The sequence below is a fragment of the Nannobrachium achirus genome (genome assembly GCF_963921795.1).
Source record: "Nannobrachium achirus genome assembly, chromosome: 11".
In the NCBI taxonomy this organism is placed as follows: Eukaryota; Metazoa; Chordata; class Actinopteri; order Myctophiformes; family Myctophidae; genus Nannobrachium; species Nannobrachium achirus.
In genome coordinates, this window is record NC_137820.1 from 18,688,377 (window position 1) to 18,701,582 (window position 13,206).

The following is a 13,206-nucleotide window of genomic DNA, read 5'->3' on the forward strand; positions in this document are numbered from 1 at the left end:
CAAAGGCAGATTATCAGCCCTTCCCTGCTGCTCTCCCAGTCCCTCTGCTGCTATAATTGAGCTGAACTATGGCGAGCGGGTGCTGACAGAGGGCTTAAGAGGACCGGGGGGGCCCAGGGGCGTCACAAGGGGGGGGAGTGGGACTGAGTTACTAGGGCCTTAATTTCTTTTATACTTTAGCTATTAAAAAATAGCAAAAATAGCAGCTTGTAGAGCTGCTATTTTTGAAAAGTCGTAAAAATGTGTGCAAATCTTTGAATATGTGTATTTTTTAAGCAAACATTTGTAACTCAAATTTTGCTTCTGGGGAGGGAGGGTCCCTGGAACTGAACGGGTCTGTGGAAAAGGTTTGAGCACCACTGACATAGAAAAAAATTACACGATTTAAAAAAAATAGCAGATCTACAAGCTCGCAGCGCGGCACTCGGTGCCGCATATATATCTGTTATTTTTCAATAGTTAAAGCACAAAATAACGTGTAATAATAATGCGTTCCCAGTCTCAATGGGTTAAACCCCCTCCCCCTATGAAGAACATTCATGGGGGGCCCGCAGTGAATCCTTGTACCCAGGGCCCAGAATTTGGTGTGACACCCCTGGAGGGGGCCGGTGGGGGCAGGTCTTACCACGGGCGGTGGTGAGGTCATCGCCAGCCACATGGTTGAAGTTCCCACAGAGGCCACAGGGGGCGCCCTGGTGATCCTCACTCATCTTCAGATAGACGCCAGAGCCTCCGTCCCACGCCAAGGAGAAACCGAAGACACTCTTCACCAGCAGGTAGTCGGCCAGCCGCTCAATAAACACACCACCCACTGTCTGAGGCAGGCTTAGTCTGACATCACACACACACACACACACACACACACACGCACGTACGCGCACACAAAAACAAACACATACAATGAACACATACATGTCTGCACACAAATGTGTGATCACACATGTATGATTTGGAAACAAACGCACACAACAAATACTACGCTGATTATTAGACCTAATTCATTCAATTCAAATATAATTTGATATTTTCTGTTGATGGACATGGATCATTTATTCAATCACTGGTCTAGGGACCAGTGTTTCTCAAAGTAGATTCCAGGGACTCTGTGGGTTCCTTTAGGGGGGTCTAAATCGACCCATACAAGTCTGTAACTCTGACAGTGTAAAAATGGAACCAAATGGACCCGTTAGTTGGTTCCATTTGTACACTGTCAGAGTTAAGGGGAGACATTGAAATTTGTAATTAAGAAACCCTGCCCTATACAACAACAGAGCAAAACATCTCTGTTCTCCTCCATCTCTCTCTCTCTCTTCATCCATGCTCCTTCAGTAAGACACACACCTGCGACCCCCCTGGTGGACCTGATACCCCGATATATGGATCTCCTCCTCATCTGGGAAGAACAGACTGAGAGCCCGTGGGCACGAATACACACTCCCTCGACATACTCTGCTGTTGTGAACCTGAGGGGAGCAAGGGGGAGCGAGAGACACAGGCACGGCGGAGAGAGAGAGAGAGAGAGAGAGAGAGATAGAGAGAGAGAGAGAGAGAGAGAGAGAGAGAGAGAGAGAGAGAGAGAGAGTCAGTCTGACATTGTGTGTGTTGCACAAGAGGGGTACACTGGAATTCATTAGCAAGGATTAGTCTTGGTTTGTAAAGTGAAGCAGCCTTCCAAAAGAACAATGAAAATCCCACCGACAGATAATTTTACATACAGTGGCTACAGTGGATACATTATCCTGATATGAGATGCCAGTAGATATCTATCTAATTATATCTACTGATACAGTGATACAACAATTAATACCAATCTCATTTTGGCTGTTCTGGAAATTTGCAACCCACACACGGTGTCAGCTGACTGGCAGTCTTGGCCCACTCGGCATGGAGGCAATACATTTCTTATATATACAACTGATTGATTTATTGATTGATTACATAGAATGCTGTGACTCTGCATTTCGCTGTTTCTGGAAATGTACTGTAGGAGGACTCTCTTACCCAGACCGTGTACTGTGGCGACGTTGACTGGCAGTCCTGGGCCAGGATGTATGAGCAGGTCCCGGGGTAGTAATAATAGATCCCATCAAACGTCTCAAAGTGGTGTTGCCCCCACGACCGGCAGATCCCATCTCTGTCCTGACCCTGGTTAGGTACTGAAGGATACACCGACCATTAGCTTAGACAGAATGGCTGTTTGGAGAACAGCAATCAGTTTGCTTCCACAATGAACTACAGTTAATGACCGGGGCGAGTTATGTTGGACGCGACACAATAAAGCATAATACAAGTCCACTCGGCTTTCTCCCGTAGCCCTCCTTGGACAGTGCAATGGAGGATGAATACCCACACTGCCAATTCTACAAAAGCTGCTCCATTACTGGAAACCCCCCATAGCTAGCCATGGAAAAAACCTCTGCTCTCAACTATTACCTGCACTGGTATTTTGTGGCCATACGAGGGCAAAGGCGGAGTGCTGTAGATCGTGGTTCTCAACCTATGGGTCGGGACCCCCAGGGGGGTCCCCAAATTATTTGGGGGATCCCCAGATGATTGACTTAATGTACAACATTGTTTTCTCACTCAACTGTAAACAAACCAACATAAAGTTTAAGTGTATAGAGGGTATCTATCTGTACATTTCTAAAATGACAATTTAAGGACTTTTGAATGCCTCTAACATGACAAATTAAACATTGGCCAAATTGTCAAATATTACGAGGCAGAAATTGTGAAAATGTAGATCTGCTATTTTCACAATAGAACCACATTATAAAAAATGCACTCTAACCTAACGCGGACCTGTTTGTGTAGGCAGATGGGCGGGCGCGGTGAGTCTCTCCGCAAGTCTCTGGCCAATAGCATGTGTTCTCCTCCCCCCTCCCCCCTCTGCTCCTCTGCTCAGCGCAGAGAACGCTGCTGCGTCATGACGTCAACACATTCGGTGTGACGTTCTCTGCACTCTGATTGGTTAGGGAAATTCTACACTTCCTACAACAGTGATCATAACGCGATCGCCCAGGCTTGTAATGCCTCAACTCTTAGTGCTCAGGGTGGGGGGGTCCCCAGTTAAAACATGATTATTTTGGGGGTCGCGGCCTGAAAAGGTTAAGGACCACTGCTGTAGATCAGCAGACCAGAGCCAAACTGCCAATATCACAGTAAAGAATGATAGTGTATTATACCACCGCATTATATACACCAAATTGTGTTAGAGGCCGGATGAGTAGGACGAAGGCTCTATGTCCTCCTGGTGGGGGCTTCTCAATGGCAGATGAGTCCGTACAAGATACAACAGCAAGGGAAACACAGCAAGTGTGTGGGGGGGGAATCAATTTGCATAATAACTAAATCGGGGATAAAGAGGGGTAAAAAGCAACAAAGAAAATGTACTGAAGTGACGATGACATGGTTAAGCTACAGTATGTTGTTTAAAAAAGGTTAGAAATTAGTTAGTATGTTCTATCTGTGGATGTCTGTTATTTTCCTGAGCCTGAAACCCCTTCAAACTATTTGGCGGCCTTTCTGAGAACCACCGTTGAGGACATAGACCCAGAGATGCCTTCCAGTCAGTATCCCCTCAGAGCCACTATGTGCCCCACTGTTCTTCTACACACAATTCATTGTGAGTTTCTCAGCAGAGGTGATGCCTTCATCTCCTCTTGGGCCCCAATGTCTCTAGAGTCTAGGCACCTCTCTTTCTGCCTTACATTAAGAACATGCTGGAGGCATGTCTCAGCTGCTTGTTGGTTTGCTTCAACAGAGCATTGGTAACTGACATATGTAGCTGTTATGGCTCTTCCTCCTCCTGCGACCTCCGTGTTATCTGTTCTTATGTTGATGTCCACCACACAGTGTACCTGCATCTGAGGGTTCATCACCAGTTGACCCCATTTTATACTGACGTTCCTGACCCCCTCCTTCCTTGGTGCCCTCAGGTCCAGCCTCGGTGTCGCAGTGACGATCCTGTGGTCTGAGACGAATGCGCTGAAGGACCTGTAAGCCTTGTTGTAACTTAATTATCTTAATTTTCTCCCCAAATTGTGGTTGCCAATTCCTCCCATATTTGTAGGGTCCCTTGCGTTAGACTGTCACTGCCAACCCTTACTATTTGGTCTGGTGAGGGTAGGGCTGTCACGATATGACATTTTACATGACGATTAATTGTCACTCAAATAATTGCGATTAAGGATTTAATTGTGTTTTTGTCGTTGACAATCACATTTCTGTATGGCTTTTAGGCTTTGAAGTTGCACATGGCCGATATGACACATAACCTAAATATACAAATAAATTACTGACATGTTTGACTAACTTTCTACTTAAAAAATAACATTGTGGAAATAGCCGATCTACAAGCTCACAACGCGTCGCAATGCGACGCATTGTGAGCTTGTAGATCTGCTATTTCCACTATTTCTGAAAACGTTTGTAAATGTTTATGAACATTTTTCAACATTCACGATTATGACGATTATGACAAAATATTTGCGATTATGTCAAATATTTGCGATTAGACGATTATGTAATAATTGTGACAGCCCTAGGTGAGGGTGTTATAGACACCAATGGGTCTCCATAAACATGGAGTCAGCAGCCCCTTCTTTTCACCTGACTGAGGTAGTTTCGTCACACCTCCCATTTCTGCTCCCTGCTGAACAGGCAAGCAGATCAACCTGTAGGAGTCACTAATGCAGTGGCAAAGAATGCCCTCCCCTGCCAACTCGATGGAGCACCAGGGCCAAGCCAGAGGCATCACAGAAGAATGATCGAACCCTACTCTCCACAGTGGTGGGCGGGACCTTTACCCATGCACCGCCTGGACACCCCTGTTGTCCGGTATGTTGGTGTCAAGGATGTAACTGTAAGACCCATCTTTTAACATACCAAACAGATTATGTCAAAATGCCATCTGGTATCATGCCTCATTTGAAGCCAAATGACAAATTTAAAGAGTAACCCATGACCCACGACAGCAATACCAAGGTTAGAGGCTAATCCGTTAACGCCAACGAGACCGGGAATAAGACAATCATGGACTTGTCTTCAGCCACCAATGACATGCACCAAAGCTGCGCACACTGCAGAGAATAAGGCCACCATCCCTTAAGCACGATCCAAAAACATTTGCTGGCTCAGAAGGTTTCTTGACTGACTGACCTAAATTCTGCTTCACAGCTAAATTCTCACACCCACAGGCTGTCAGGACAACCACATTGCTTTGTATTAGAAATAGCACATGGGTTGAAATAGCAGCACTCCAAAGGATAAAAATGTAAGATTCAGATTCTCATTTTTTATCAGCCATCAACAGGAATCTATTGACTGCAGTTGAGTACCAACTGGCAATGAGAGGAAGTGCACCTGTTTTATATTTCAAATTCATTGTTTTATTGTTGGTTAAGCAAATGTTGTAGTCTGCCTGTGTTTAAGTTGAAATGCCTCTCTTGATCTCTCTACTGTATCCAGTTTCAAGAGTATATAATTACACTGTACAGCGGCCAGTGTTTGATCTCAGGCAGGATACAGACATCTATAGGACTGTACTATTTTTTTTTATCACATATGTCAACATTAGTTAAATTAGTTTGCTAAAATGAACACTGTAGGGAACAGATAGCCGCTGATGGACAAGACAATTCAGAAGTAAGTATAGAGTGTAAATATAAGTACTGTTTCTTTATCACGTGTCAGCGCTGAAGTAGTGTAGTTAATGAAAATGAGCCCTGTACAGTAGGGACTGTGAGCCGAGAGCCTGATGTACAGTATAAAAGCCTGTTCAGACAGAGTATTGAATCCAAAGATTCTGTAACTCAGCTCTAATCCTATTAACTGAGTCACATTGATTACCTGCTGGAGTAGGAGGTATACCGAATGAGTGTATGAGGGTTGTGTGTGAAACAGGTCTAGACAGCAGTAGTTGCACGAGAGCGTGCGTGCCTGAGAGAAAGAGAAATCTGGAGTAATGTGGTTATTAATCTTGCTGTGTGCACAACTAATTAATGCTTGTTGAATGACACAAGAGTCCAACTCTCCCTACACACACGCGCACACACACACACACACACACACACACACACACACACACACACACACACACACACACACACACACACACACACACACACACACACACACACACACACACACCAACTTACACATGCTACATTCCAGTAATACTGAGGGTCTTTATGTCCGATACATTATTAAATAGTTGTAAGCTGACTAACGAGGTGATCTGTTACATATAAGAACTACGGGTGGTTAATCAGCCAGGAGTTCGCAGAGACTCCAAGGTTCCATAGCTGGTCCATTTGTGACTCAAGCTTCAGACAAGTCAAAGGTGACAACAAAGATATGCTGTATGTGATTGAGCATATACTGTACACAAGGGGTCTTCAACAGGGGGTCCGGGACCCCTAGGGGGTCCTCACAGTTACTACACAAATCTTTGTGTGATAGAAACTTTTCCCTGTGAGAACTTTAGCCAAAAATAGCAGATCTACAAGCTCACAACGCCTCACAGCGCATGAGCCTGTTTTAGGCAAAGGGGTTTAGTGTAGAGGGGAAAAGGAACAGACTAAGTACAGAGTCAAAGGTCAAGTTTATATAAGTATTGACGGCGCTTCAAGTGGTTAAATATCTGAAAACACAAATTTACATGAATCCAAAATACACTGATTGTGCTGTCAAATGATGAAACTATATGGAATCTATGAACAGGTTGTGGGGGTCCCTGCTTCATCTCTCTCTCGACTAAGGGGTCCTTGGCCTGAAAACGTTGAAGACCCCTGCTGTACACACACGTGCGTGTGTGTGTGTGTGTGTGTGTGTGTGTGTGTGTGTGTGTGTGTGTGTGTGTGTGTGTGCGCGCGTGTGTGTGTGTGTGTCTGTGTGTGTGTGTGTGTGCACTACTCACTGATCTGGCAGCGGTCTCCCAATGCCTGGAACTGTGCACAGTCGCACACCCCCCCCTCTTGACACCAACCACCATTGAGGCAGCCGCAATATTCTGGGAATGACATGCGCGCATGAACACACACACACACACACACACACACACACACACACACACACACACACACACACACACATACACACACACACACACACACACACACACACACACACACACACACCTGATTTATCCCAGGTCTACCCGTGTACAGATAATGTTCCGTTTGTTTGTGTGTTCATTGGACATTATTAGCATGGTAGCACAGTGCGTGGCATTTACCTGAAGAGGCGTCTCTGGCTGTGTAGTTATGCAGGACGCTGCGTGGGAGAGCGCCCTCTGACAGTAGAGGCCTGAATGTCTGGAAGACAAGGGTCTTTTAATACAGTACGTATACGGTATTAATGCCACAAAGAAAAAGTACCTGAGCTTCAGCCAGTGCCACTGTGTCATCGCACAAGTATGGGTGTACCTGTTGCCGCTGCATACGGTAAAAAGTTGCGTCAATGTGAATGAGTGAAAGTGAATTCGTTAGTGAGTGCGTGTCATGCCTCTACAAAGAGCGCTTTGTGCCGCTCTGGGTGTTGTGCGCATGTGGGTGCCCTGACCTCCACTGGTTCTCTTAGGTGTAGTGTACCCACCTCCTCCCTGAGGAGATCCCGTTTCCTCCGAAGTGCATTAGCTCTTCTGCGCACACAAACACGCACATTAGTGGGGAGAAACAGTCAGAGGGGAGACTTAAGTGCACTTTACACCACTTGAATTCAAACTCCGATCCCACCCCGGCCCCCCATTTTCTGTGTTCTCACACAGACACGTACTGGCCGCAGGTGCACACCTGTATGTGTGCGGGCGTGCACGAGCGAGTGAGCGCACACACACACACACACACACACACACACACACACACACACACACACACACACACACACACACACACATGCAGCACCAACGGAAGCAACAAGAAAGTGCAAATAAGTTCAGGGATGCTGAGTTACATCAGTCTATATAAATGCGTAGCCTAATTCATCATTCAAAGCAACTAATTTTGATATAAAACAATGAATTGTTTGATGTCACTATTATTTGAGTGGCTCCTTTCATAATTACCTGTGTAGTCTTCCCTGTGTCTCTGAGATCTGGCTATGAGCTCCTGAAGATAAAGACACAACAAACGTTACAATGAAAAGTAATGGGAGAGCATGCTACTTCCAGTCCATCACTTGAAATGGTCAAGCTACAGATGGAGATAGCCTGATGATGCATGATAGGCTACACAAAATGGGTCATGTATTTGCTATATTACTATATTGTAAGCTTTCATATTGTATGAATTGAGTAAAAAGAGCCCCAATGCAACAAGGCTAACAGCTTCCTTGAGGTCTTATCCTTTTTTTAGTTGACCTTGTATCAGTGAACTCTATAGGCTACTGTCCTGTACTTTTTACAAAGCAAACTTCTAATGAAGAATTCAATCAATCAATCAATCAATCAATCAATCACGTTTAAACTATGATTGAATATAGGCCTATAGTTATTTTTCTATAATTGTTTGTTTTGTTTTGTTTTAATAACAAAATAGCCTGACCTCTCAGTGTCATCATTGTTGCAAGGCAAGCACGCGCCTGTCAGGGAATCAAAAACTCACCCTCATTTATCATCAACTGGGAGATTGAAAACGATACGAGAAGAAACCGTTCCACGATCCACTTTACGTTCATCTCAAGAGTCCCAACGAAGATCGCAGCGAAAACGTTAACGGTGCATGTCAGTCACAGTGGTCCCGGAGTGAAGGACTGTGAAGGACTAATAGAACCGTTGTTCCTGCGAGGCTGCGACCTGCGGAGTGCTTGGACAGGACAGGTACCGTACCTGGATGTCTAGTAGTGGAACACCTGATGTGTAGGCAGGTAGGCTCGGGTGTCGCTGCTTTCTTCTGTCACTCTAACATCTTCTTCACGCGGTGACATCAGGGACAGTAAAAAGTTTTTCACTCCTGCTCTGGCCGTGTCTGTCCACTCCACTACTGTACTCTCTGTCTGTCTGTCATCCCACACAGCGGAAGTTTGCGTGCGTGATTTGTGACCACATGACCCCGCGAGGACTTGGCAGGTGGGGAGAGAAACTAGTAGGCGGAGAACAAGGGTGGCACTCACTGTAGTGTACAGTACAGCAGTGCTTCTCAAACGTTTTCATGTCGAGGACCCCCAAATGAACACTTAATTAGCCCGCGGACCCCCATTTGAAAAGATATGCCAGGGACCCCCACATAACAGAAGATTATTACAGCTATAGCAGTGCAACCATTTTAATTCTATTTTCAAGGAACCCCAGTTTGACATGCATTAGAGCTACGGACCCCACCATTACGACAGGGATCCCAACTTAGCCTAAATTGTAAAATCAATGTTAATATTTGTACACTCTCTGCGTTACATATATACCCATAAGGGTCCATTTAGTTCCTAACTATTCATTTGGGGTCCCCCTGGAACTCCCTCAATGACCCCTGGGGGTCGCCGGACGCTATTATTCCAAACGTAGGAGACGGTGTTTGAAGGAGCGCTTCTTTTCCTCGCCAGCGTCCACGACATTGCAAGCGGCGCGAAGGCCAGCGGACCTTGGTCCTGCTCTTCGCGCCCGAGCGCCGCAGGCGCGAGTGCCCGCGAAGAAACCGTGGTGAATGCAATCGTTCAATTTATGCACGATAAACGCAATGATAATTGGGTTTTGATGCACCTCGCGCAGTCCAAGTGACCACAGCCGAGCGCTCCAGACCTCCGCTCCAGCCAATCACAAGCCGTGCCTTCTAATTTATGTAACCCCGTCTCCTACGGTAGGAATATACTCGCTCCCCGGACCCCACTTAAGCCCCTTTTCCACAGGCCCGACACCACACCACTCCACACCACACCGCCCACTTGTGACAGGTTTTCCACTACAAGGAACTGGGTAGAGTGGTGTGAAGGTGGTACTAAACGTGGTACTAAAAAGTATCCACTCTAGAGTACGGTAGGTCTGAGCTAGGCCAAACGGGGCCAAACACTTCATAATGACTGATCACTCACCAGGGTTGTCAACATTGGACTGTCAGAATCCAGGAGATTTATTTTTGGGGGGTGCGCGGAACTCCCCAACCGGGGTCTGGGGGGTCCTCTCCCCAAAACGTATTAATATATATTTTCCTGTGTTCTGTTGAATTTTGTGCATGTTTGATACATTTATCACTTATCAGGCTTACTTTACTAGCATGTGTACAATTTCAGCCTAATATGCCAAATGTAGGTGTACATATCTGATGACAGAAGCAAAGTAAGACATCTTTAATAATCACGTCTCATCTGTAAGTCATTACTTAAGTGAATATCTATATGATCTTGCATGCATTGCCCCCACCCCTAAAGCGGGTCCTCCCCCAGAACATTTTTAACATAGTAGATTTAATCTCCTGTGTTCTGGTGAATTTTGTGCATGTTTGATACTTTTATCAGGCTTGCTTTACTAGCATTGGTACAATTTCAGCCTTAAAATGCCAAATGTTGGTGTACAGATTTGATGACTGAAGCAAAAGGACATCTTTAATAATGATTTCCCATCTTTTTAACATAGGCCTAGTACATGTCATTTCCTGTGTTCTGGTGAATTTTGGGAGTTTGATACAAAATCCAGGAGAAATCCAGGAGATTTGCCAATCAGGAGACTCCCAGGAGAGGGGTTCAAAATCCAGGAGACTCCTGGGAAATCCAGGAGAGTTGACAAGCCTGTCACTCACTGATTTTTCATTTAGACCACCAGGATATAGTTGTAATAGGCCTACATGATAATAGGTTCAATTGAGTTGTGATCACTATTATAACCTATTATAATTATCATAGTAATACATTAATACTTTAAAGTGTATTATAATCCACAATGCCGCAATGGGGGGGTGAAGCTAAGTGGGAAGTGGAGGGGAGATAGACTGATAGAGGATGATTCTAATGCATTTAATAATGTATGGTGGCCTGGTGGGTGTACATTTTTAGTGGGCTTAGTGGTAACTGGAAATAGGAATTATTAAATTGAGATTAATTTACTATTTATACTAGGCATTCAACAGACTTACAACATGTAAGCTAGTAGGTCCCTGGGCCTGGGCCTATAGTCAACAAAGACAGGGTAAAGGTAAATGGTGAAGTAAATAGCGTTCAAAGAAAAGTGCCACAATGTTTAACATCAAACCTTGTCCAAATAACATAGTCTACTTATGGTCAAGCAAACAGTTCTGGTCTAACTAAATAATATACAGTATGATTATGAACACAACATCATCTGCTAAGACTGCCAGAAGGTGTGCTACTGTAGGAGAGGAGTCTGAAGAGAGTTTTCAGACGGCGGTGTAAAAAGGGGAGTGAGTGAATCTTCAATCATGCCGAGGGAGGGAGGTCATTCCAAAGCTTGGTAGCCAGGAGGGAGCAGAGTCTATAAAGACACTGTTGGCCAGGGTACAAGGAGGGACAGACAGATCCTGTGTTAGCTGATTTAAGTGTGGAGGAAGGGGTAGAGTGGTGGATCTTGTCCTGAAGTTAATGGTGAGTCAGTGGACTGAATAAAGTACATTTATTTGAGTACTTTACTTATTATCTTTGATTACTTGACTTTCACATTAATTAAGTGTTACTAGATCCTGCACATAACGTAGGCAAAATATTGTGGTCCCCTGACCAGTACTTAATTATGCAGTTTGTGTGTTAACAATTGTGCACTTGTCTTTGTCTACTTTATGTCATAGTACAGCAGCAAGTGAGGACAGAGCAGGTGGCTTCAGTTTTAAAGAGTTTAGTTCAGTTATATTCCATGGAACAATATATTTTGTGTAGATATTAAAGATTACTCACACCATGGAGACTTGAGTTCAATAATATTTTTTTTTGTATTTGTTGCATTCCTAAGAGAAAGAAAATGATTATAGTAAATTTACCCCCATTGATTCTGGATGGGGACCCAAATGCATGGGCCTGGATAGGGACCCAAATACAAGAGAAAAGAGGGAAAGCACGCACATCTCCAAGACATTTACAGGTGCCAAACCAAAACATATACACACCAGGGAAGAGGAGGAAGTCCGCACACTGTTCCAGAGCTCCAGAAAAAATATTTATGTACCATGGAAGAAGTATAAAGGAAATACAAGGCCTTGGATGGGGATTCAAATGCATCTGTGTGAGAATCAATGGGGGTAAATTTACTTGACCCTTGACCCTAAATTTACTCCGATTGATTCTGACCCAAATGCATTTGGGTCCCCATCCAGAATCAATGGGGGTAAATTTACTATAATTAGGAATGCGACGAATAGAAACAAATATTATTGAACCCTAGTAGTAGTAGTTCACCCCATGGAGACCTCCATGGGGTGAACTACTCCTTTAACATCAAAAGAAACAATGTATAATCTTTAATTAACTAAAGAACATAGCAAATTCACTTCTGGTGACATCAACTGAGCCAAGGGACCAGATAGTACTGATTTAAGATATAGATGAAGTAAAGTGGCATTCTTCTGGGTTGCATTTTTGTAGGCTTTGGGTTGTCTCCCCCTGCAGGAGATTTATATCAAGTGTGTCTCGTGTCCCTGAACTGTGTAGAACAGGGGTCTTCAACGTTTTCAGGCCAAGGACCCATTAGCTGAGAGAGAGAGATGAAGCAGGGGCCTCCACTACATATTGTATAAAATTGTGTTGGAGATTACAAGTCTTAGACTAGACTTGTTTGACAGCACTGTCATCATGTTGGATTGTGTGTTTTCAGACATTTAACCACTTGAACCGTCACAAACTTCGTTTGCTCTTCTTTTCCCTCTACAAACCTCTTTGCCAAAAAGAGGCACTGCGAGGCAGTCTAAGCTTGTAGATCTGCTATTTTTGGCTAATGTTCCACTCAGAATATTGGGATGCTAGGGTTCAAATGGTTAATGTAAAAAACATGATCCTATCACACAAAGATTTGGTGGCCCCGCCTGTAGTAAGTCTGAGGACCCCCTAGGGGCCCGGACCCCCTGTTGAAGACCCCTGGTGTAGAATGAATGAGTCATTGAAAACATAGCCATGGATTTCTAAAAAGTCAATATGTTTAATTGTGTTGTCCACAATGGTACATCTATATTTAAAACTCTTCACAGCAGATTAAGATAGGCTACAAGAAGAAATATGCGGTGGCAGGATAAAGAGAGAAAGCTTAACAGTGATGAGGTTAACATCAACACATTGGTT

General features: G+C 44.4%; 1 protein-coding gene across 1 annotated transcript in view; it reads right to left on the reverse strand.

The window, feature by feature from the left end:
- The window catches only part of otogl (otogelin-like), a gene marked incomplete at both ends in the record, with an annotated part of 99,022 nt that extends 90,466 nt beyond the window's left edge, over positions 1-8,556 (reverse strand). The window contains 8 exons of the mRNA XM_080736916.1: positions 626-831; positions 1,342-1,463; positions 2,002-2,156; positions 6,920-7,012; positions 7,238-7,316; positions 7,597-7,642; positions 8,066-8,108; positions 8,544-8,556. Of these exons, the coding sequence (XP_080593042.1) occupies positions 626-831; positions 1,342-1,463; positions 2,002-2,156; positions 6,920-7,012; positions 7,238-7,316; positions 7,597-7,642; positions 8,066-8,108; positions 8,544-8,556 (757 nt within the window). The remainder of the gene's footprint in view (positions 1-625; positions 832-1,341; positions 1,464-2,001; positions 2,157-6,919; positions 7,013-7,237; positions 7,317-7,596; positions 7,643-8,065; positions 8,109-8,543) is intronic.
- Between the last annotated feature and the right edge of the window lie 4,650 nt (positions 8,557-13,206).